General features: G+C 34.2%; 1 protein-coding gene across 4 annotated transcripts in view; it reads right to left on the minus strand.

The window, feature by feature from the left end:
• The window catches only part of UBR1 (ubiquitin protein ligase E3 component n-recognin 1), a 69,527-nt gene that overhangs the window by 31,793 nt on the left and 11,173 nt on the right, over nt 1–26,561 (minus strand). For 3 of the 4 annotated variants that reach the window (XR_005820021.1, XM_040557367.1, XM_040557368.1), the window contains 25 exons: nt 25,216–25,472; nt 22,632–22,710; nt 20,388–20,498; nt 18,265–18,395; nt 17,629–17,770; nt 16,307–16,369; nt 15,874–15,997; nt 13,912–14,019; nt 13,359–13,447; nt 12,474–12,572; nt 11,669–11,826; nt 10,927–11,026; nt 10,498–10,626; nt 9,507–9,690; nt 8,480–8,541; nt 8,156–8,266; nt 7,188–7,253; nt 6,922–7,023; nt 5,822–5,885; nt 5,555–5,679; nt 4,538–4,590; nt 3,605–3,707; nt 3,052–3,100; nt 1,854–2,008; nt 1,357–1,456 (listed from right to left, as the gene is read on the minus strand). Coding sequence is in view for 3 of the 4 variants with exons in the window: in XM_040557367.1 (XP_040413301.1) it covers nt 1,357–1,456; nt 1,854–2,008; nt 3,052–3,100; nt 3,605–3,707; nt 4,538–4,590; nt 5,555–5,679; nt 5,822–5,885; nt 6,922–7,023; nt 7,188–7,253; nt 8,156–8,266; nt 8,480–8,541; nt 9,507–9,690; nt 10,498–10,626; nt 10,927–11,026; nt 11,669–11,826; nt 12,474–12,572; nt 13,359–13,447; nt 13,912–14,019; nt 15,874–15,997; nt 16,307–16,369; nt 17,629–17,770; nt 18,265–18,395; nt 20,388–20,498; nt 22,632–22,710; nt 25,216–25,472 (2,764 nt within the window). In the remaining variant the exon portion in view is untranslated. The remainder of the gene's footprint in view (nt 1–1,356; nt 1,457–1,853; nt 2,009–3,051; nt 3,101–3,604; nt 3,708–4,537; nt 4,591–5,554; nt 5,680–5,821; nt 5,886–6,921; nt 7,024–7,187; nt 7,254–8,155; nt 8,267–8,479; nt 8,542–9,506; nt 9,691–10,497; nt 10,627–10,926; nt 11,027–11,668; nt 11,827–12,473; nt 12,573–13,358; nt 13,448–13,911; nt 14,020–15,873; nt 15,998–16,306; nt 16,370–17,628; nt 17,771–18,264; nt 18,396–20,387; nt 20,499–22,631; nt 22,711–25,215; nt 25,473–26,561) is intronic. The other variant, XM_040557366.1, reaches the window with a different exon arrangement.

Below are 26,561 nucleotides of genomic sequence, written 5' to 3' on the forward strand. Positions count from 1 at the left end.
CTTCACAGCTTGGTAACATTTCATAAGATTTTTTAGGCATTCTTAAAAATAAGCATGCTTTAAAATTTGGACCATTCTCTTCAATTAGACTTCCTCTGCAGCACTTTCCATTTGAATTTGTTAGACATTTTTAGAAGTAAGACAAAAATGTTACAAATAACCTTCTCTTTTCCCTTTTCAGTAGGTTTTTCTTACCAAAAAAAATGATTACTTCTATATCAGTTATGGAAATGTATAAATGTGTGTGTTTTTTTTTCTGGTTATGTTTAATAAATTATTTTTACCAGGGCAGAAATTTATTACAGTATTATTAAAATGTAGTGCCTTGTATATTTGAAGCCTTGCACATGCTGTCTTCCATGGACCTTGATTCAAGTCCAGAAGCCGCCTACGAAATCACAGTCTAGTATTTACACATAGGAAACCAGAACAGGCTCTAAGCATTGTCAAAAGCAAAACTAAAACTGACAAAGAATTTTCTCACTAACAACTTAAATATGAAAACTTTTAGTCTACTTCTATAATGATCATGACGCTTTTAAAACAGAAATACGTTCAGTTTGATAATAATACTTCTTGCTCAATAAAAAAAATGACAAAAAAGTGACGTAAGAGTATCTTCCAGACTCAGTAACACCTCTTTACACAAGATTTTTGAAAAACTAAATAAAGGCAGTTCAAGAAGCTTTACTTCACAATTCTGATCTCTGTTCCAACTCTCAAATGACAGTTATGCCTTCATAAAGGAATTTTTTGTTTCTTACACAATGAAGCAGAAACTAGGTAAGATGAACAAACAATGGAAAACTATTTAGAAAATGTATGTTCCAACTCCCACTCCCTAGACTTGAATGTTAGATTTGGAAATGCTCTCTAAGGACTTTGAAAAGAAAAAGAACAAAAGCACACTGTATAGCCATTAAGTTTTGCTTCTATTATCACTACCATAACAAAAGACTAACTTGCAGGTCAATCAATAACTGCATAGCTCAGGTGTATGAAAGATGGAGACAGTTCTCTACAATCCACTGTCTTTTCTTAATTTCTATTTCAATAATACTTTTGTGCAAGAACCACCATGTGGTACCTAACACCCATATTACTTTTTTTGTTTCCTTCACAAGAAGATAAACAAATCTCTTCCTCAACGTATCTGTCAAGTGGTAGCAAAGCAAGCTACTCCAAACCTATCTCTCTATTATTTCAAATAAATATTTCAGCAGTTTTCAATTCTAAAGTAAACAGTGAATCCTTTCTGACTAAAATAGCTAAATACTTTCTTCTAATTTATTTTTGTCCTTAGAAAAATCAAGCTAGTCTGATTTACTCTGCTCTTTCAAGGAAAACAAAACATACTTGACGCTTTGTGATAAAAATCAAAGGTTACTTCTTCTTCCGGAGACTTCTGTAGCTGCTGCTTCTCTTCTAGTAACCCTAAAGAAAGGAGATGAAGCACCTAAAAAGATAAAAATGTTAGCTTTCATTCATTGTTAGAGTGCTGGAAAACCAGTACATGAAATAAGGATGTTTAATACAGTTTCTACTATAGGCTTATTATATCCACGATATAACACAGAAACAAGAATAAGTGCAAAGATCATACATGAAAGGAGATATAACAACACAATGTAATTAACTTTCTTGTGTACTTCTTGCACTACAATAAACTTTGCACATATTAAAAAAATCAATCTTATTTTACTGATACATACAAATCTATAAACATCTATAAGATTTATAAAAACAAGTTTGGGGATCAAAAAGTCATTTCTTACCTTTCAAAGTTAATCTCTGCACATTTTGATCATAAGCTTTTAATGTAATTATCATGGGAAAAACAAAGTTAACCATACCATTTGGATCATAGCTTCAGTCCACAAGTGGGTTTCAAGTTCTACTGCTCTCTGAAGGATGGTCCGCAGTATGTGCATCATAACATCACAGTTCAAAAGCCTCACCACATTACTGAATGCAGGACAGAAGTCTGGAGGAGGAGGTGGTGGCAATGCTAGAAAATGTGGATATGTGAAAATATTAGTAAATGTACTGGCACCTCATCAAAGATTCAAGCAAAAAGTAGAGACAGGAAGCATACTACTACCAGTGAAAGAACAATTAGATCTTTTCAATTAATAAAAATATGCTCAAATCCAATTGTTTGCCTAAGTCAGGTTTTATCTTTAGTAAAATTAAGTACTTCTAATAAGTTCTTATATAAACACATGCAAACTAAGCTACACAAGCAATCTTTAAATGCAAGTCTTTAATAGTTTGCACTGCCTCTTGTCATTTATGTATCGTTAACATACAAGAAGTTTGTTTTGCATCAGATACATTTTCTAAGTAGTTAACACTTAAATAAGGATGGGATGCAAAAATTAAGATATTCAACTGAAATGGCAATCTGGGAAGAGAAAAATTGTCTTTTCAGATTAACAAAAGTTGTCAATAGTTGATTTTTATTAAATTGTTTATTTTACTTAATTGTTTACAAAGTCTTCCTCAGATCAACTCAACTAATGCTCATGCCTTAAGCGGGTAAAAGTAAACTGGAAAATAACGTTTGTGTTGCAACAGAAACGTATTCTGTTTGTAGTTAGCATGTAGTTAGTAAAAGTTTGCAGCTTTTAAATAAGCAAATTTTGGTTTATAAAACACAAGCTATTTACAGAATGGGTAATGAGCATTAGTTCCTGCAGCAACCTTCTCTAGAGGACACTACTGTGTATCATGTCTGTGCTACAGAAATTACTCACAAAAATAACTTATGGTGAATAAATAGGAGCCATAAAGACTAAGTTGTTTAATTTATCAATGTTTATTATGCCACGTTGATTTGTCTACTGGAAATTAAAATAACATTTCAAAAATTCCTAAATTACAAAAAAAGTCAGGTGCTAATTAATTACAATTACCACAAATCACAACAAATGTAGTATGAACATGGCTATCCATTGCAAGTCACAATACGTCTCACAAAGCTCATTTTATGTAAAAAACTACATGCACTACTGAATTATGTTTATTGAGACATTAGTTTCAAGTGTTTACCTTCGTCTCTGTTTTCTTGTTTTCTTCTTTTCTTTTGTGTATGTTCAGCCTACAGAAAAGGTAGTGTTGTTTTATTATCATGTCTACAGGAGTATGCAGTGAAAAAATGAGGAAATGCTAATCTATCAAATGTGGCAAGATACATAGCCAATATTTGGTCATGCAACTAGAATCCAGTATGAAAGCTGTTTAATACTGAATTTTGCATTTCATTTTGTAGTAAAGATAAATAGCAGCCCATACTTCCTTCTTTAATAAAATTGATAAAAGCAATATTTGTTTTCTTCAAATTTAAGGACAATTCTCAGCACATTCTGTTCTTAGCAGTTGAGTTAACACAGAAGTCACCATGGGAAAAATATTACAAGCCACACCACATCAATTTGTATCAACGTTAACTTCACTAGAAGTTTAGTTCTCAAGTTAGCTGTATATACTCTTTCCTATATCAGTTTCTTTACATTCCATCAACTCCTTTGATTCAGCAAAATTCTTTAGACAGTGATAATCACGTGTTATTTTTGCCTTTGAGAGCGATTCTTATACTGCCTACCTTACTGTGCTGAGTCTTAGTATAGTGATAAAAGAACATATTGAACTCTTTCAAGCATTCGTCTTTCAGTTCGTAAACTCCATGGCCAGACACTCCTGGTTTCCTTAAAAGAAGTATTTCAAGACATACAGATTAATAATGTATGTTCAGCACATCTTTGAATGTACACAAACCAGTAACAGGATTTATTTTCTGAGGAAATGCTAATAGTCAATGAAATAGGTGACGGTTACTTTTTTAACTTAAAGAGCATAGAGTGGGTACAGTTTTGAGTCTTTAATTTTGAAGACTGTTGACTATCATATCCATACAATATGGAATATATATATTGAATATATGTTGAATCATCCATATAAATCCCACAGCAAAATTTCTAGGTACACCATTGATTAAACATAACCAACGTAAGATTTGAAGTAAGGTATTCTAAAACAATTAAAATTACAAGATATTCTTGTGACAAAAAAATAGCAGACATTTGAACCGGTTTTTCTTAACTGTCACATTTGTTTTCCTTTTTTGCATATGTACTTTTTTTTAAAAAAACATCTCCCATCTGAAAGCTATACCAAGTAGCACGTTAGTAAATAAATGACATTAAACCAATGATTAGGTGATCATCAAGAAGTACAATGAGTTGTTAAGGTTCCCAACCATCTTTAAAATTAAATGAACTTTTCAAGATTTTCCCACTAGGACATGAGATCACTAAACTCCTGAGGCTCCTCAAACTGAATTTGAAGAAAGGAGTAAAAGGAGAGAAGGAGCAGCTTCAGATATTCCATATACTTTTCTTTCTTACGTATGTTCTAAAGTGTGCATATTTCAAGACAGAAAACATTAGCTGAATGGAGTGTCATACAGCTTGCTTAGCCCATATAAGCTATCTAATTTCATGCTCAAGGTACTTATAAAACAATATTAAGAACTTACTTAAATGTAGCCACTTTATCAATTACATTCTCCAAGCCAGTTTCATTGTTCTCCTGGTAAAAAATTTAGTTTCGCATAAGTATATAATGATTCAAATATCTTCAGTATTATACTATGAACAACAAAAACAGACATGCAGATTTAGAACAATTCTCTAATTCATTAATTATTTTGCCCATTGTTACTGAGAAAGCAGATATTCACAACTGGCAAGTTACAAGGAAGTACCTAAGACAGATAACAAATACTTTCATCCACTCATGTAAAATTTGATTTATAACAAAGCTGATCTCCCTGAACAGAGCAGTGCCTTACTCAACCTCAACAGAGGGGAAAAAAATGTTTCACTCCCTAAAGATAGTCAGTGTGGATCACGTGTTATTGGTTTCTGATTATAATCCAGGGTATTATGTTTCCAAATAATCTGTTTTGGGCATTGATTATTGGCCCTGAAAGCTTGCACGGTCTATAAAATCTAAGCCACAGCTCTCCCTTGTGCATAAGTTTTCAACAATTAGAATAGAATGGTAGGGTTTGAAAGCTATGACTTTTCGATGAACAAGTTGACCTGACTTTTCAATGAACAACTTGAAGTGATCAAATTAGAGGATCATGTTTATTGATGGCAAACAGGGCAGCTGGATTCTGTTCTGCCCGGCCCTAACTGCGCCAAAAAAGAAAATTTTAAAACTTTTGTTCTTGAATCTGGAAGAGGTATGTATAAATATAGTGGTTTTTTTTTTTGTTGTTTTTGTTTTTTAAATCAATCCATCTTTTCATCAAAATGCACAATCCCCATATGAACCCCTTCGGATTAGACATTGCTTCTATCTATGTTGTTTACCATTACATCAGTAAGGTAGCACCATTTGTCATGCTATATTTTAATTCTCAAACCAACATCTGAACTTTTTATTAGAAATGAGATACTTCCATACAAAGACATGGAAGATAAACAGGACAAGGACATAAAAATAGAAAAATTTAAGGAAAAAAAAGTAGCAACACAGGACTCACGTTTTCAGGCAAGGACTTGGTAATTGCACTATGCGCCATCGGCTCAATACATAGTAGATGGATGATTTCTCTCATAACAACATCTTCCTTTGTCACATTACTCACTCCAGGTACATATCTTTCTCCTACCAAAGTACATCAAAAGGAAAAGAATCGCATATATGACAGTTACAAAGCAAAATCTGGGGATAACAGAAGTAATCAAGCTTGTTCTTCCAAGCTGTAATTATCCATTACTACCAGAGTAGAGAGAAAAAACAAACTTACCCACAACATAGATGAGAATCTGAAGCATCTCTTCTATTAGTACGTTACATTGCTTAATCAATTCCTACAAGAAAGAGAAATCAGTTAAAAAACATTAACAGGAAAATCTGTAAATGAGCGTGAGTTTAGTATTGAGATGCACTGCTTCAGTGAAGCATTATATTGTGAGAAGAACCCTCCCTCTTAATGAGTTGGAAAAAGATATTATAGATATATAAAAGATATTATAGATATTATTATGCAATTGAAGCGCAAGGTTCACATGCAGGAAAAGAAATAACAGAAAAATGTATCTCAAAGGAAGGGTTATATCAAAATTCAAGCCTCAAGAAGTAGCACAACAATTGAAGCAAGTTTCATCAAAAATAGACAAATACTACATGTATAAACTCTGTAGAGAAGTCATTTGCCTGTATTTTAGCAGATGACCTATGAAAACGTTATTAACAAGGAAATCAGTAAACAGTTTACCTTGTGAATGAGGAACACTAAAAAAATTGAAAACCTAAGGAAATATATGTAGAGAAGGCGCATACTAGATGGGACAGGCATTGCTCTGGTCTTTTTATTCAATCTTACGCTGTGCCAGTAATGCTGTTGTCTGAACTGCCTTGCTACTTTGAACAAAGCACACCAAAGAGGGCAAAATCTGTTTACTAATTTTGGGTAAGAAAGCCTCCACTGAGAATATAAAATCATTTCTGTCTCAACATCAGGAAATGCTTCTTTACTGAGCGGGTGAGTGAGCACTGGAACAGGTTGCCCAGAGAGGTTGTGGAGTCTTCATCCTTGGAGGTAAGGCTTCCCCATTCTCCCTCCTCGGAAATATTCCAAAAGCCACCTGGATGTGGATGTGGTCCCAGGCAACCTGCTCTAGGTGGTCTTGCTTGAGCTTGGGGACCGAACTATATGGCCTCCAGAGGTCCCCTTCCAACCCAAATCATTTTGTGATTTTGTGCGATTTGTTTAACCACTAGGTTCTGTGTTGACTGACTTAATGTGGTCAAAAAAATGCAGTGATCAACAGTAGCTACTTTTTCTAATAATGTTCCATGCACTCAAAGTAAACAAATTCGTTAGCAGATATACTTGACACTTACCTGATCTTTGGTGGGTTTGATCCTTCTGAATGCATCAGCAAGCTCATACCTCTGCAGTATGAGCAACAGGAAATGATTTGGATCCATAAGAGATGCACCAATCTAACAAAAAAACAAATATAAATATCGGTTACCATTACAATTCTTCATTAATTATGAAAAATATCCTTTTAATGAGAAAATATTTTACAACGATACATATTTAATTAAGATTAAAAACATGAGCATGTTGTGAGTCAAGCAAAAAGTGATTCAGACCATTATACCTGGAGCATGATGATATCTTTATCATACATCTCTTCTCTGCATTTAACATCTTGATAATAGAATACCTGAGAAATATGAAAACAAAATTTAAGCAGAGAAGTAATGTAAATGCTGAAGTAATGCACTAGCAAATCTGTACCAGTTAATGCCTGTTTGAGACTTTTTCAAATTGTAAAGCATCTTTATTAAGGTAAGGGAAAGTCCCGTGTCTCTTTCAGAACATATGTACTTTGATAGAAGTGAAAAATGGTTTTTCACTTTTTCAGAGAAAATCTATGCCATATTAACCTTTTCACAGCCACACTCCAAAATAACATAATTCTAATGCCTTCTACTCATTAAAAATCTTATTTTCTTTCTCCTACCCCAGTTCTGACTGACAAATTCTACGGGGGGGCTACTAATATTTACTTTGATTTCACCAAAGGGCTCTGTGAAAGGTAAATTTAAAAAAAATCTGCCAAAGACAAAAAAAAGTAAAATCAAAGGAGGCACAATACAAGTACTTATGGGTAGACTCCTGCAACAGAAAAGCCCACCAGTATTATCGAACGTTTGTTATTTCGAGTTATACTCGAAACTCAGAAGTTTGATATGAGATTAAATAGTTAAATATTTAAATTTTTCTGTTAGAAGCAACAGTACTTATACAACAATTTCTTTAACAGATCTGAAAGTAGTCTATAGTAGACATCAGTAAAATTATTACCATTTCACAGAAGCCAGAAGCAGTACTAAAAGATCAAAACAGTTTTCTAATACAGGCAGGCAAAGCCATTAATAAAACTGGAAATAAAACCAAGTTACCTAAATTACTATCTAGAAATCCTTTTATTTAGTAAATTTTCGTAGGAGTAACACCCACGACCTATTTCTACACTGAATGAAGCTACCATTGAAAACAATACTGAGATACACCTGCATACAGGATTAGGACCAAGTCACTGCTGTATAACCTAGAGAGTACCTGGCTTATCAGAGAGAGTCCATTCCTTCTCCACATCTCTGCAGCTACCTGAGCAACCAAAACAAGACATCGCAAAGGATATTCTACTAGCAGGTCCACCTGAAATTCTTCCTAGAAGTAAAATAAAAACGGACAGAAAGATGGAAGGAAAGAAGGAAGGAAAAATAAGTCAGTCAGTGATTTTTAAGTGTAGGTCTTAACAAACAAAGACATGTTCCAAGTTGCAAAATAACCTATTATGAAAGTTATAAGATATAATTTTAAGCTTTCTCCTTCCCAGAGTATAAATCACAAGCAGCATTTGAATAAGTAAGTAAATCTTACAGGAGAAACAAATTCATGTAATCTTGATATTCTTCCAGTCTTGCTTAATCGTACATGAAGACCTACAAAACAAATAGGAAAAAAATATAAAATATATCAAATTCATTCAAGTTTGTCTTCCAACCAATTCCAAAAGTTAGCTAAACTGCCTGCAACTCAGAGAAATAAAATAAAAAGTTAAAGTTTATTTAGGAAAGATTTGTTACTTCCATTATTATAATTTTATTTTTTTAAGATAGAAGATCTATTACATTATCACAACAGTTCTTACCAGTTAGAATTCATCCTTTTTATGAATAAATTTATTCATTTAATGAATTCATTAAAGTCATTTACACGGAAAAGATAAATAGTATTAACAAGCTTTTAATTTCACATTTAAATTGCGTAATGTCAGTAACAACAGAATTTCTAGACTACAAGGCTTAACAGATTACCATCTTTGCTATATTCTTGGTAGCAAACGATGTGAAGAAGAATCTGCAGCTTAACAACAGTGTATGATTTTGTTTGTATTGTAGAGAAAGTGGTGATCACCCACTGCTGTGGTCCTTTGTATTCTGACTGGAAATCTGTCCTGGAATGCTGCAAACGTGTGTCTTTTAGAAGGGGCATTCTAACAGGCTTAAAATATATACGGCTAGAAAATAAATTTGAGATACAGAAGTGATGACTGTTCATTTAGGCATTTTAAGTAGGAATAGAAACAGAAATTCAAATAGTTTAGAGAAAACTAAAGATGTAATGTTATATTATTAAAATATAAAATGATTCCTTCTTGTCTGCTTTCTTCTCTCTCTCCTGTGTAAAAAATATCCTCCAACCTACACAGCAAGTGCTTTTTTGCAAAAAAATTTTTCCCTTATGGGGTATCTGGGGAACAAGGTCACCTGATTGTGAAAGTGTCAGAAAGTCAGATAGCAACTGATCTGTGAAGCATTTAATCTAAATGCTTTCTAGAAAAAAGAAATGAGGCGGATGAGAAACCTAATTCAAATAGCTATCAAAACAAAGAAACACCACCTACCTGCAAGTGTCCTAGACAGCGGTAAATGTATGCTGACAGGATCTAAGGACACTCTGTAAGGTCTGCTCTCCAGAGTATGGCCACACAAGTGAAACGCCGTCTTTTCCCGTAAGCGGCTGCTGTTTGTGCTGCACCTCATCACAGACTTATGACATTCTTTGTAGGCCCTCAGCAACAGCTCTTCCTAGAATTTAAAACAAATGCATTGAGTTATATTCAAAAATGATGAAATATACACTAAAATTGCTCACCTGTTTTTTTCTGAAGGAGCAAACAGTTACTACAAATCCACACCATAATTACTACTGTTTCCTAATACTGAGAAGTACTGGACTGGAGCAATGGAGCATCAGCTGAAGCTAACTAAGAATATGCTTCTGTTCAAAGAGCTACTCTGTCAAACACTGATATCTATGCACTTATTTGAGCGGAACAATTTTAACAGCTTGCCTAGTTTGTACTCCAAATTGCATCATAAGTTCCTGATTGTAGTTGTTGTTCCTCCTTTCTCTCCATACTAAAAATAATAGCAACTCACCCCAAAACAGCTTAAAAATAAGATTTTTACAGTCTCCTTTCCCACAGCACAGGGATTAACTCCAGTACTGAGTAAGACAATTTACAGGGTAATCACGCAATTACTGCAAAGCTTCTGCCTTCCACTTTAGCAATTAAAAGTGAACACCATGTACTTTCAAATTTTTCAAACTGACAGTTCACTATGAACCTAATACAGAAAGTACTGAATGGTGAGAAGTACTTCCTCTTTGTGATTTGTCTGATACTCTACAGTTTTGTCAACCAAATTATATCCTGGGATCCCCTTTCTCAGTGTCATAACACAGATTAATGCTTTCAGCCTTTTTTTTTTTTTGTGGAAGCCTGTATTGTACAACACTGAGCTTCTTTAAAAAGCTACTAATTAAAAACTCCTCGGTAATATTCATAAAAAGGCATGTGTGTAAGAACCCCAGATAACCAATTTGCTTACATCACAGGCACACCATTCTTGGAACATCAAGAGAATGTTCTTTAGCTGCATCTGTATAGCAATGGCTGCTTCCCAGTCAGGGTCCACCTCTATATGCTGACCAATCTGTCTTTTTATCTCCTCCATTCCCTGAAATAGAGATACCACAAAATACTCAAGCTAGATCACTGATCACAGGCTTAAAACAACAGAAAATCTCATAAGCAAATGGTAAAATACAGATTGTTCAGATGTACCTAAAATTAATGAACATTACTTTTATAAAGTAAACATTACTTTTTCACCCACCCAAGACAGGACTGAAGAATTTATTATCTTAATCATATGTTTATATCCACAATATTGCTACGGACAAAAAGATGAGCAAACAAAAGCATTGTGGTATCTTTATAAGAGCAAATTAGAAAGATATTATGTAAATTTTTGTACCTGCATGCAAGTTAAAATCCTTAGGAAAGAAACAAATCCTTCTAAAAATCGCTCTCTCAGACGGTCTGTCCATACTGTAGGTTTGCTGATTAAGACATACCTGTCCCCAAAGAAAACATTATCTTCTTTTGCTCAGATTTCTCTTCTGCTTATTTTTGAATTCAAAGTATTAATTGTATTAATATATTCAACACCATCAAATTACACCACTCTCCCCACCTCAAACTCTTCCTTTAGTTTTCACCAAATACTAGAGGTGCTTGGTGCAACTCCATTATTTCAAATTAACAGACTCTGAAGTCCAAGATATTTTGGGTGTTTTGCTTTTACGTTATTCAGTTCATTGAGCAAGAGTAACTTGGGACTTTTAAGGCTGGAAAACACCATGCAGATGAAGATTATACAGCTTTCCCAGAATGATAGTGAATAGAAGCCAAATTTCCCATACTGTCTCACAGTAGATGTATTTTGTTAACAAGATTGTTATTTGAAATAATATCAGTGAGAATCATTAAAAAACTCTATACAGAATATAGTTTTAGTATTTAAAAACTTTCAGCTTTCCACTTAAAAATAAAACCTTAGAATTCCATTGTATTTTTTAGGGGGGAGGAATTGGGGGGTTGACTGTTTTGCTCTCTTTTTTTTTTGAACAGTTTTATCATCAGATTCCTGAACTGGAACACCTCATCCTACTTCCAGTTTTTTAAGAATTGTTCAAGCTTCTTGACTTTATGCTTACCTTAGGTCATATATTACTGCATATACCCGGTTCAGTTTGTCCAGGCTGTAACCTTGGAAGTTGAACTTGTCATTTTTGTCTAGATACTCTGGAAGGACTTCTAGGAGTGTCTCTGTAATAGTGGTAATTACGCTTTGCTCTTCAATAAGATGGCGGGCCTAAAAGAATTAAAATGAAAACATTTTTCTTCCCTATTTCTGTTGGAGAGAACACTCAGGTTTTTTTTCTTTTGAATCCAGTATTTGTCAACTAAAAATTTTGTAAAAGCTACAAAAGCTCTCATAGTATTTATTATGTATGAAAATGATTTGTATCAACTTGGCACGTTTTATTTACTTTGACAGCAACAATCTAATGGACATACCATTCTTTCTAGAGAGATCACATAGAAAAGGACTGAAAGAAACATATAACCTTTAAAAATACAGGTATGCTACTTTTATCCCCAGAGGGCTTAACATATTTCACTCACACAAAAAGGCATTTAATCATTTTTTGACACCAAAAAAGTTTTTAACGCTACTTAAGAAGGTTAACACGAACAGTAAATTCAAGATACAAAGTTAATACAGAGAATGTTGCTGCCTAGAACTTCCACTTATTTGCATTCCCTCTATCTTCTGTAATAGATTCTCACATAAACTCAGGCTCATGCTTTCATACTGACCTTAAAAGTCAAAATCATTCATTTTCAACTCAGCAATGTATAAAGACTCTGTCAAGTACAGTACCACACAGTGCATGTGGCACTGCTAGCAATTCTTACATTTACTTTACATTCCTAGAGTAGACAGGCTGCACATACCAGAGTAGGTACAGTGAACATCTGAACTGAGAGTGCTGTCACAGAGAGAACTCTGTCATGATCATCACTGATGTATTCTTTCTGCAATGCTTTGTAATACTAGGAAAAGAGAATATTGGGGAAATTAAATAAATAAAACAAGGTTAAATTTAAAGTGTTTCACTTTTTATTTGCAAGAATTATATTTCAAGTATCCTTCCTCCTTTCTAACAGAAGCAGCTCAAACAAAAATGCTACAACGTTCTCAATGCAACAGCGTATTTAACATGTGCCCTTAGCACTGAAGATAAACACAAAATTAACTGCTCTGCCAGACTGCGAAGTTGTTTTTTTAATCTCCTACAACTAATTTTCTCCAAGAAATTAAGTATCTGAAAAAAGAATCAATGAAGACATTAAATTATTATAAACCAAGTCTTCCTCCTTTTCTAGTGAACTGCACTGACAGTTACTCAACAGCTGTCTACAAAAGTGTAAAATGAATAATTAAGTCCTTATTTGTTCTGTTTCAGTCCCGGGAAAACCATGAAGTGTCAGTCATCTTCATTTTAATTAAAACCTCATAACAGTAAAAAAAATCCTGGTCTTACATTCTGTCTCTCTTAACTATTGCATCTATTTCATAAAAAGACTGACCAGTTGCACTCTAACTGCTATTTCAAACTATACAGATAACACTAACAATACTGCATTCATAATATGCATCTTGCATGATCATAAGGAACAAACTAATGACACAGGACTTAATATACTCTTTAAACACTGAACTAGTAGTTGAAGCTCTTCTTGTTCATAACTTATTTTTATTGAAGTAATTATTAGGTTTTGGGGAAACTTTACAAATCTAATAAAAACTCATAGCATAAGAAGCAAATAACAATTTACCTTTACAAATTCCACAGCAAAGTGTTTTTTGTATTCCATTTCCATGAAAAAACTACTGAAGATAAGTTCATGAAGAACCTTCCTTGCCCCTGTTAAGAACCAATACACCTTACTTCACTTTATTGAAAAAAAAAAAAGTAGTTTTTTGTGGAAAACACAAACAGATTAAGGAAACGGTAATTAAAAATCATTAAAAGCCTTGAAATAGTTATGAAGTATATGGGCAAAGTCATTCATATCATATCTCTTACTTTTAACACTTAAAGGTATTTATTTAAAACACATCAAGCATCAAGTCACTCACATTTAAGCTACATTTTGTGAAAAGATTGTTCAAAATACATAAAGCAGGAAAAAATTAGAAGGCAAGTAAGTACCCAAAATATCAATTATCTCAGCCTTAAAAATAAAGGCTGTATCAGAAAGCATAATATGAAAACTATAAAGAAATGTAGCGCCACATGCATAACACTTATTTTTACACACTGGTTAAATACATAAAAGATGAATTTGAATTTGCCTCTTCAGCTTATAGGAACATGGATACACCAACCTTTATGAAGTTTTGCATCCCAAAGCATCAACTTGCTTATGGAGCACGGCTTTCCAGATCCAGTTTCTTCTTTGAGACATATTTGACAAAAGATCTGTCGAAAGTCACCTATAGGGATAAAACGAGTAATTTGTACAAGAATGCTTTGACAACTAAATGACACAAACCAATGAGAACTATGGAATTCTGTTCTTAAGAAGGGAAAAAAGGAAAAAAAAGGCACTTAATTATAAATTAGTTCTTAACTGGCCCTCTCAGTGGACATATTCCTACATACACTATCTTTACTAATTTTCTCCTATTATTTTTGCTCGCTTTATTAAATTGATCCAGTGAAGAAGAGTATTTTAAAATGAACAGCATTTAGACAACTTTGCAGAGCAGATTCTCACTATGCCAGCACAGAAATACACAGGCTAGGCCAAGGTCCCTGCAATGCAATCTTTTCTAGGATTTCAGGACATTATTTTGCACTTTTTTCACCTATCAGTCAATACAGTATTTAATGAAGCAATTTTTTGGATCAACACATCAGAGTCCCCACAGGTTACTAAAGTTTGGAAATGAGCTCTTACATTAAAAATTTGAGAAGGATCAGAATCAAGTTTCTGACAGCATGGAAACAAATAGTAAAGAATGTTTTTCAGTTGCTGTTCTACCACATGAAACAAAACCAGGAAAGACACAGGAACCATCAGACTACCAAAAAGTTCCAGCTGAGTACAGAATATCAGGTTCTCCAACCGTTTACATATACAATCCAGAAGAGCAAGGACAGGAAGAGCGTTATACTTCAGTGTTTGTGCTTGAAGACTCACATAAAACATACTAAAGCACCAGTTAACCTACAACAATTTCCTGGGCCAAAATGCTGCACACAACATGGGAGACTTTTTTGATTTTAGCTCATTTCATCAGCAAAAAAAACTAAAATTCTCAGGATTTGCTGGGGCACCGACATTGACTTGTCTACACTCATACTGATGAGTCAACACCTAGCTGTCAGTTGGTATTTTAAATGCAGTAATTTCATAAAACTAAGAAAAGTTATCTAGGAAGAAAAATGTAGATAAGAAACAAGCTTTCAGAGTACTTCACTAGACACCTTGAAATAAACAATTACACACTCAGGAATTTGTACTGATCAAAAGAACAGGTTGGGGAACTCCAACCAGCAACAAAACAATCAGTGAAATAAATGTATAGTTGGAAATAACTAAAATTTGTAATATATATATATTGTGAGAAGAAAAAAAAAATACAATTCTGATATCTGTATTTTAAGGGAAAGATTGAAAAGGAAGAAAGCATTCAGAAAAAGATAAAAAATCCACTTTATTATCTAACCTTACAATAGAGGCTAAAACAGACCCACAGATTTAACGTATCAAGGCAGTGAGTAGAGCTTAATCTATGCGTGCTTGTAAGGTGAAAAGTTTTATAATGGCTTTAGTTTGGCTTAACACAGATATGACAAAACACAATATTAATCAAAATTAGACAGATTCAGCCAAGAAATTAAGCGTAATCTTCTTTAAAACCAGACATGTCATCAAGCACCAGAGCAATCTATGAGTTTAAAATAATATTTCCACTACTGCACCAATTTTTAAACTAAGCCTTTTTCTATTTTCTTGTTGTTTCTTTAACTGATAGTGTCTAATTAACAGCTATCAGACCTGAATTAATTCCTGCGTCAAGTAGAAGATGTATGCTTTCACTGACAGAGATGTTCTGCAGCTTTACACCAGTACCTGGGACTGCAGCTTTCAAGCAAAAGAAGTCACCAAAATAGGGCATGTGATGCTGAAACTGGGGATGAAAAAAATTCTAGAGGAAATGAGAAGGCTCATATTTTTATAAGGGGGTATCACATATAACAGTGCTGAAGAGAAATTTTTGAAAAAATTACTCACTAAAATTCTGACATGGCATCGTTCTAACAAAGTTAGTTATACTTACTTGAATAGCTCATGAGTTTATTCAGCCAAGAGCCAAGGCGCAAGGCAAACTTCTGGTGAGCCATAACATCAGCATGCAGAACCTCCACATGAAGTGGTCGCTGAGAAACATTTTCAGAATGCCTCTAGGAATCAGGTAAGAATTAGCAGATATAAAAGATAACATGAATTTCCATTTTTGTCTCCAACATCCATTACCTCCCCCAAGCACATGTTAACGGCAAACCCTAGCAAAAAATAAATTATCATGTTTCTTTTCTGAAGACATGTATCCATACCAAACGTGATAGGATAAGTTCAATTTTAAGAAATTCACAGACAGGCTATAAAAGCATGAAAATAATAACTTTAAGACTGTACAACAGACAAGTCTTCGATAGTAATAATGATGAGGTTGATTTTTTTTTAAATGAGTAAGTATTTTAGGAAGTTACCTTGATTTCTTCTTTTGCTTCCTGACAAGAGGCATAACGTCCTGCTTTAACAGCTCTCCGACCCTGTTTAAAGAAAATATTGAATACAAGAACAATTTAAAACAGAACCAAAACATCACAAGCCTGATCCTGGGTATGTTTTATTGTTTGTGGAAACTGGGGCCAACATCACTTACAGTGCTTTTAGACATCTAGAAGCAAATCAAAATTAACATAGTGTTTTTTTTCTAAAGATAATTATTTGAATTAGCAATGGAACATCCTAATGTGAACTTTTGATATAATCAATACTATTTGATAATGAAAATGCATATACAGAGTAAAACAGACAAGATGGATTTCCACAGAATACTGTAACTAAAAGCCAGATTAACTTTCTTCCTAACACAAAATACACTCAATCCTGAATTGCTTTTCTACAATCTTTCCTACTATTTCTTATTCCTGTTAAAGAATAGGAGGATAAATTAAAAGTATGGTTTTATAGTTCTTTCAATAAAGCCAAGAACAGCATCAGCTTAGTCCTCAAATTCCACTCAATGGCTATCAGAGGTATGGACTTCCAAAACAAGTTTTCTACAAAGTAGAATTACACATGTGAGGAAGTAGCTGTATGTTGTGGATCTGTTAACATGCTTCTCCCCCACATCGCAGGAGGAAAAATACTAAAGAACCATAGAAAGGTTTGGGTTGGAAGAGACCTTAAATGTCATCGAATTCCAACCCCCCTGCCATGTGCATGGACACCTTCCACTAGAGGTGTGAATAAACCTTAATATTTACATTAAGTGGGACACTGGTTTGAAAAACAAAATAATAAAATTGATAGGTTCGCCCACATTCCTTCATGGATTCTTCCTAGTTTTATTTGCTTAATTTGGAGCTTTAAGATTCTCACATGAAGTCTGAGCCAGGAAAAACACTAAGCCCCGCAAAATTCTCATTAGTATCAACAGTTCTCATTAAATATAACTGAATACGCATATTACTGCCTTTAATGTTTTAACAGTATTTGTCTAAAGAACATCTCTTATCTGAAAAGAAAAAGAATAGGAGTAAAGAAAATATGGCAAACACAAAAGGAACAACTTCAGGCAAATCAGCTCTTTCCCTTCTCAAGAAGGGAAAATTAATATAGTTTTAAAACTTTCTTGAAGAATGGCATACTTCTACAAGTGCTGATTAACAATTATTCTGCAACATGACTTTGTCTCTCCTTGATCTCCCGTGTCCCAGAAAGGAAGATTCTATGATCAAAAGATTATAGTGGCCCTTCCTAACAATTAAAAAGTGACCTTTTCACACGTCCAGTATGTACTAACCTCTTTATCTATGGCAGTAGTATGCAACTGGGCTTCACCAAGTTCACAGCCAAGTGCTCTTTGAAGGCTATAGATGACGTGATCATAAGAATGATGTTCATCATTGAAAAGGACACAGTAGTAGCTGTCTACCTTCTCTCTACTGGGAAAAAGCCAATATTTCATCATACAACTGAAAATAAAAATGTAAATAACATCCTATCCAATATAAGCAACATCTTACTTAAAAGCTTGAGAGAAATCTATAACAAAAAGCAAGCTTTTTTCTTCATGTTAAAGACACATCCCAAAACTCCCTTACCATCTGTACCAGAATAATCTGCATAAACCATGTACCAAGTACAAAAGAGAGATACATTACCTGAATATTCTATTATTGTTCCCTCTGCCATTTTATGATCCCATTTGTCATTTTAACCTGACACAGAACAGTCTTTTTTCCATTTGAAGCACAATCACACACACTTTTTTCCATAAACTATCATTTTTCTCAGTATAATTGTAGGTCAAAAATCCTCTGTTTACAGAGCTTTAGGCACTAATAAGTTTGCATGAATGTAGTAATGCCAACAGGCCCAAAAAAAAAAAAATCAAAGTTTTTAACACCTCAGAGAGAAAGCTTGGAATGCTCCCTACCTAATTGTGAGCTCCGGAGGCAGTTCCTTCTCTTCTTCCCATATAAGCATATCTACAATGTATTTTATCACGGATGGAAACACCCTCCTAGAGTGTTCCATAACTTCTTCATTTAACTGACATTCAGAGTTCTGTAAAACAGGAGATAACATTAATATGCAAACGAAATTTTAAAAATTAAAGAAGGGCTGGTAGGATACCTTATTACTAGAAAAATTTAATGAAATAATACTTTTCATGATTTTGAGGCAAATTCATCGCACCTAAATTCTTTCTAAAATGATTTCATCCCAAGGGTTCTCCTTAGTATTCCAAGAGTTCCATCATTCATTTCATTCATTTTTAATCTAGGCTGTGAAAGGCCTCACCAAATGTTTTAGTAAACTTCAATTTCTTAAAAAGCTGATAAAAAGCTTTCTGTACACCTGATGATATTATAAAGTTTGCAGTCCAAATCTAAGTGTTTTTTTTTTCCTGTTTTGCTTGCTTCTACAGGTTTTCTCCCAAATATTTGATACTCCTTGAACAGAATCATCTGAGGAAAAATAACTCTGTTTCTTTCAGAAATACCTAAGAATGACACTTTTGAAAAACTCCTGAATCAACCATGCAGTGACATCTACCCATTTATGACTGCTAAAAAAAAATCAGGTAAAATTCTGTTGTGTCCATACGATGCAATGTACTAGAAGAGAAGTGTAAATGCATTAACATAAAAAACTGCTTACAAAGCTCTGAAAAACAGACCTGCTAAGCATTAGAATAAAAATTTGTGGTCAAATATATAATCTAAAAGGTCTGCCAGTGAAATCATGATATATAAATATCACTGTGTACATAATTTTGAATACGTTCGTGATAGATCTTTGTAATTAAGACTGCAAATACTTTGGCTAAATACTTTTCACTTAGGTGAACATTTAATTGATGAAATGAGATCTCCAATGAAATCTCTATTAATAAATGTCACAATAGAATGAAATTAAGATACATCCAATGTAAATTGAAAGGGTGAAAGAATTTGCTCAAATTATGCCCCCAAAACGCATAATAATCCATGCTTCAAGTATGCTTCAAGAAACAAGTTTGTTGAAGAATAAACAACTTATGTTTCAGATAGCAAGGTTTAAAATAACTCACGGTCAATTTGTTATTTAAACCAAACGTGCCTAGAAAGGTAGGGTTTTTTTCATCTCATCTTTGACGAATTTTTAAAATACCTCAGTTTTCAAGAATATATTCAGGCAAAAAGTGGGTTTGTTTGTTTGTTTTGGTTGGTTTATTTGTTTCTTAATTATTATTATTTCTGGCTTAGCAAAGACAATTTGTAATAAATAGGGAACAGATGACTCTTAAAAGGATTGTTTTTCTGAGGCCATATTGCATACATGCCAACAAGCTGTGCAAAACTGAGAACACTTTGCATCCTTACAAAAATCCTAATTAAACCTGTATTCAAGTAATGCACACCTCATACCATAACTAATTTTTTCTCCTAATCATGTCAGAACAGAACGCAAAACTCAGAAAAAAAAATACCTGAAGCAACATATTTGCTGACATTATTTTGAAAATGGCTTTCAAGATGGGGCATTTCTTTTTAACATACTGCTTTCTGAGGTACAATAAGCATGAGAAATCCTAGCTTGAGGTCAGTTTTAAACCAAGAGACTTATTTTCCAGTGCTAGTGGTAGAAAGCTCACCAGAAGTAAATGCGAAAAAAAATTGTTCAGTAACACAGTAATGTGGGGAAAAAAGTATCATCAAAATCGAGTACTGTAACTAAACTATCCAATAGTAATCTATTTGTAAATAATAGCTGAATAGTACAGATAACAAAGAAAAGTGAGACACTGACATTTTTATTCAGAATCAGAGACAGAAATGGACGAGACAGGCTGTTGGAGCTGCTCTGTCGTTTTTACTTTTTGTTTGGAGACAATATATGTTTTACCCCAATAAATACCTTTACCAAGGAAATCCTCATTCAACTCAATTGGACCTGCCACTTGAATCATACAATACGTACTTTTACAGAAAGAAACAAAGATTATTCCTGTATAAATCCTAGAATTCCTAATATTTACAATATTTATTCTTTCACTTTAAGCAAAATTCTTACTTCTTTTGGAGAACCTGATGCTCCAGGCTCATGCTTAGTACACACTGGTCCAGCCTTCCATGCCTCTGTATCCCCACAGTCACAAAATCCACCTCCAGTGGAACTATGCATCTGTAAAAGGCATGAATTTCAGTCATGAAATATGTACATGAACAGTGAGACACAAACAAAAATGTGCAATATTTAAGTCAAACACAAGTATAAATACCTACCTACAAAATACAAGGGTGCCTGTGTAAACTGCAGACTTACCACAACTAATTTATTTTTTTTTTTTAGCTAGGAAAGTTGTCAGAGAAGCAAGGAAAAAAATAGAAACTTTTTGAGCAGGAAATAAATGGGAAAATACTGTTGCATCTTCAACAAATCTAACAAGAGGTAGATGAAAAAACATGACTAATGAATAAGCATTTCATAAATGGCAAAATAGTATTTCTGGGCTTCCTAGCAAAATTATAGGGGTGATGCTCAACACCATCTTTACAAATTACTCAGAAAAGTTAAAAAATAATTTTACAAGATGTGTGTATTAAACAGGTACTACAGCTTAGTAGTACCTCTAGTCCTAACCAAAGGAAATAAGACCTAATCAGCATCTAAATACATTCTTGCAACTTTAACCTTGCATTAATTACACTTGCAGAAATACTGACTCTTCATTTTGGCAGAAAGTTCAGATGAAACTCAGGCAAAAATAATTATCCATAGCTTACTCTAAAACCCCAATTCTAAAATAATTATAAAAACACTAAGTGACCCAATAAAAAACATTCAAAAATTCATTATTTACTTGATGTGTTTTAAAATAACCTGATCTAATTAGACAAGCTTCAGGCAGGAGGTTGACTAGGTGACCTCATTAGGTCCCTTCCAACCTAAATTATTCTATAAACATTTGAAGAATACAATCTGCATTCTTTAAATCATGTCTTTAAAATGAAAATGCAGCACAACTGCTACTATTTCCAGGCTGCTGTTTTGCCTGAAGAAAACAGCCTTAAGTTACTGAAAAATATGGAAAAGACAACAGGATACCAAACTGGCATTTCAACTCAGCTGTGATTCCAAATTGCTCTGTAATCATTATTGGCTGTTTTCCCAGGTTACCATCTTATTCCTCCGTAAACCGTGAGTGTGCACACAGGTATATGGAAGTTTTGCATATGCAAGGCAGCTTTGTACATCTTTGAATAAATATTTACAACACATTTTCAGATCAGTAGACTTATGCAGAGAAGTAGAATATTTCATTTCTTCCCCAATAATTTTGGGATTGCTGGGACGTTCTTCCAAATTCTCAGTGAAACATATGTGTTTAAAGGGGATTTATGACCAATTAATAGTACAAGTAGGGCAAATCTCTGAAAGGGACAATGCCAATTAATAAAATGAAAAAACGCAATAAAATCTAGCCCAGTTTTCAGTGGTGAAGGATAATTGAATACATGTTTCTGTACATTTTCCTCACTCCTTGCAGCAGAGTTAGATAAGCTTTAAAAATAACACTGCTGTTCTCTGTTTTGGCTTCCAACACTATTAAAATTAGAGGTATCAGTGTGGAGGGCAAGCAAACAATGGGCCTACAAAGCAAACTGTAGACAACAGCTTAGGCAGAGACTTAGTGAAGTATTATTTAAAAGATCTTTCTGTAGTTAAAGCATGGGACTCTCTCAAAGATAACACAGATTTGTCTCAAAGAGAATCAAGAGGATATCAGAAAGAGATGATCAAGTTCCACAACAAACTCCTTAAAAATCTGATGCTTAACATTCCTTTTAACTTTTATAGTCCATGCTCTAAGCCTGAAGTAGTTTATGGATATCAAAATGGAGAAACAGTGGAAACTGCATCAGTGATAGAAGCAATGAAATAACGGTCTCTGTACATACACATCCATTCTAAATTTCCAAACAGAACGTACTCTTGTATATATAGTACTGAAAAGGACTTGCAATAGGACTGTCATTTTCAGTCACAGCTTTTTGCTCTGGCATATACTATGTGATATTGCCAAAGAGAACAACAACATATGCATTCATAAACACTTCCTACCCTTCGATTTTCTTAACTTATAAACTTACTGTTCTTTAAAGAGGCTTTATGTAGTTAGAAACGTGAGAAAGATTGAACTGATCAGTAAATTAGATTTTTTCTTGAATGAAAATTATTAGTTTATATGCAGTTTCCTATATCTTCAAGTAAAATCTCTAAATCTACGAGTAAAATTTCTTAAGATATTCCTACCTTGTACCGGTGGTTCTTGTGAATGCTGTTCTGAAAGCAGTCCATACAGAGTACACAAGTTGGATCAACTGCACAGTCTCTGCAACAAAAATGGTAATCGGAAAACTTTCTAAAACAAACACGCAACTCTTGCGCACAAAAGAAAATGTTATTCTGAAAACTGAGATTAACAACAGATTCAAATTAGAAAAACATTGACTATTCCACATCACAGAAGTATGAAATCCGTTTTTTTTTAGGCTTGAACCAAATACCTGCCATTTCAAATTCCATTAGAAACATGCTTTATTTCCACTTTCTAAAACTTGTTGTTAACATTTATATCTTCACCAGGAATGAACAGCTATTAAAAAAAAACAAGACTGACTCTTAAGTTCCCTTTACTATGGTTTCCAGCAATTGTAGCTAGTTTGCTATGCTACATTTATGCCAGGTTACCTCTGAAACTTTTTATAAACAGTTAAAAGTTGGTATCTAAAGTAGAACTCCTTTACAAATTGAACTGAAGAATATATACTCTAAGATTTAATTTTAACAGTTTCAGTCAAGCACTCATATCTGAAAAAAAGCAATTACAATTCACGTGTGCAATTCTGTGCTCCATATGCATGTAAGCTTTATATTGCTTTTTTTCACCCTAAAACATGGTCACGCTTTCTTTAAATGCCGTGTCATTCTAAGCAAAATATGAATGATATGTGTTTGATAACACATCAATCTTCGTTTTATGCCATTCTTCACTATTTAGTTCAGGCCTTCCTTACAACTAAAATAGTATAATTCTGATTACAGAATGAATTTCCTCTCAAACCTTCAGATGATAATCTTCACTATAACAGTTTAAGGGCTCACTACCATTCATTACCATAAACCTACTGCAACGTGAGTTAAAAGACAGAAAAATTAAGCCAGAAGTGCCTGCCGTATTTGAATGTCCAATTCAATACATTCAGATTTTAATGTTTCAGAGCATATTATTTTTAGCATTTTAAAAGCCTAAAGCAAACATATTTAACTTCAGTTCCAGTATTAAGTACAGTATCTCATAAATACTACTACACTGTTGCAAGACAGGAAGTAAAAAAAAAAGAGATAACCCCAAGAGATACATCTTTGTCACTTTGCCTGTTGTCATACAAGAACCCTGCATGGCTACTAACAGGATTATTTCTGTTTCAGCAATACTAAACAGACGCCTTGAACATCCTTCTCCTTCACCCAATCACAGAATCACAGAATGGTTTGGGTTGGAAGGGACCTTAAAGATCACCTCATTCCAACCCCTCTGTCACAGGCAGGGACACCTCCCACCAGACCAGGTTACCCAAAGCCCCATCCAGCCTGGCCTTAAACACTTCCAGGAACAGGGCATCCACAGCTTCTCTGGGCAACGTGTTCCAGTGCTTCACCATCCTCACAGTATCGCTCCTTAAATCTAATCTAAATCTACCCTCTTTTAGTGTAAAACCATTCCCCCTTGTCCTATCACAACACCCCTTGACAAAGAGTCCCTCCCCAGCTTTCCTGAAAGGTCGCTTTAAGATCTCCCCAGAGCCTTCTCTTCTCCAGTCTGAACAAACCCAACTCCCTCAGCCTGTCCTCGTAGGAGAGGTGCACCAGCCCTTTGATCATCTTTGTGGTCCTCCTCTGGACTCATTCTAATACTTTAACGTCCTTCTTGTTCTGTCCAACAACCCACTGTCCAGTTAAGTGTATACATTCTAGCAAATATATAAGAACTTACTCAAAGACCATTTTCCTTTCATGTACAAGCCTAACTTATTTATAGAAAAAGCATAATAGTACATAACTGATTAAAACCCAATAGTATAATTCACAAATTATTTTTACAGAGAGCTTTCTTTTTGACATTTCCTAAATTCTAATGGCTGGATTTTTTTTATTTATTTTTTATTCATAATAATATTCTTTATCCTTATTGATACTCTTCTGGCATTTCTGCTACAATTTTCTAGGCTTAAAATAAATGAAAACTACAAACTATGACAATTGCATCATAGTAAGACTAATGAACAGCCAGAACAGTTGCAAACTTTAAATCCACCACAAAGATCTGACATGTGAATGAATAAAATAATACCAAATCAATAAGTTGCCATTTTTAACATAATCCAGAGTGAGAAACAAGGAGAGAAAGGACCATTGTTTACACAGGTATTGCTTGAGCAGAGGACTGAGGATGCTCAAAAATGCTGGATTCCGATGCAGGCTCTGAAAGGTTGAGTATTGCATAGTGCACAGATTTTCATGCCTGTTATCCCTCAGACCCAGGTACAGACCCCTATCAGACCCTATCATCCAATCTTTTTAATCAATGGCTTTCAGTACCTTTAGTATCCTTTCCATTTCCTTTCTCATTTCTCTGCCATAACCTGCTTTTTATAAACAATTTTGCTCACTTTTTTCACTGTTTTGAAAACTGATGGCGGTATTTGCTTCAGAAAAGTAAAGACCTACCATGACACAAGCAACAATTAGTTAGCAAAGCAACTAAATTTATTAAATCCACTTACTGCATTATCCCACAAGAAAACATTCATAATAACACACCTTCAATTCCTACCTGCAAGAATATGTTGTCTCCCCTCCTTTGAACACCTTCCCACAGAGCTGTGAGGTTTCACTCTGTTGTAGTTTCTCTAGAAATGTATCTGGGTCTTCCCCAAACAAGTAACGTTCCAGGGGGTAGAGTATTGCTGCCTGAACCATTTCTTCTTGTTTCTCCAGCAGGGGGTCCATCTCAGCTGAGTAAATATTTGGCACATGTTTTGCCAAGCACTGTAAAAATGTAGCTTGGAAGTCGAATCTTTCGTCACACCACTGCAAGAAAAGTACACCCATGGATAAGCATAAAGAAATACATACAGAAAATGGGATTAAGCAGTTCTACTGTGAATCCAGAATTCTTTTCCATATCATAAGTCAGTTCTGTGAGCAATAAAACTCAAGAAAGTATGGTTTCCCAAAAATTTGCCTGTTGCTCACCTTTCATTAGCCATCACAGTAACCTCTGTTTTCTTGAAGTCTTCTGTTAAGAATACCATGAGGCAAAAGATGGCAAGTGCTATGCTACTGTGGAGCTACCAGTGTACTTAATTGATTTTCAGCTACATGCATGTCTGCAGCCTAGCCAAAACACAAATCTTGATGTTTGTTCAGCTGCCAGCAAAAGGGAAGAGCAGCAGCAGAGGCCTCCCTGTCTTAGCTGGGAAATAAATCTGGGATTTGTTCCTTAGCCTGCTGATAGCCACAAAACATACCCAATTGTCTTTGAAATTGTTACACTTCAGTAAAATTTTGTTGGAACTGCTCATCAGGGTTATAAAGCTACTGAAGGAGAAAGAAACAATTGATTTTAGAAACTGAATATCCTTGGGAAACCAGGCTGAAGAAATGAAATTGTATTTTAAGAGAATAAACGTACTTATATTAGGAAAGTTAAAAACCTCAGGCCAAAATCTAAGACCCTAATTTCACATGCAACTACTCTAGCTCTCCAAACAGCTCTCTCCAATTGATCTATTCATCCATCAAGTCTGAATATTCTTTCACATTATTCCCATTGTTTAGAAACAGTGCTTCCCCCCGTCCCCCTTCAAATCAGATAGATTCACCCATCCGGCCTTCTAAGGACAAACTCTTTTCATATACAACCTTGACTTATCCCCAAAGACTTTTTTTGGAAGAAAAAAATATATATGCAACTTCACAAATAGCTCTAAGGGGAGCTTCCTCTAGGCCAGCAAGTAGAAAATGAGCAAAGCAACCATTGCAGAGTTTGGACTGGAGGGAAACCTCAAAGAAGCTGACCGTTCAACTTTTTTTAAAGGACAAAAATGCATGACATTATATGCAAAAGGCAAAAAATAAAAATCTGATTTCTGACTTAACATAAAACCTACATCAATC

The sequence above is a fragment of the Cygnus olor genome, chromosome 5 (genome assembly GCF_009769625.2).
Source record: "Cygnus olor isolate bCygOlo1 chromosome 5, bCygOlo1.pri.v2, whole genome shotgun sequence".
NCBI lineage: Eukaryota > Metazoa > Chordata > Aves > Anseriformes > Anatidae > Cygnus > Cygnus olor.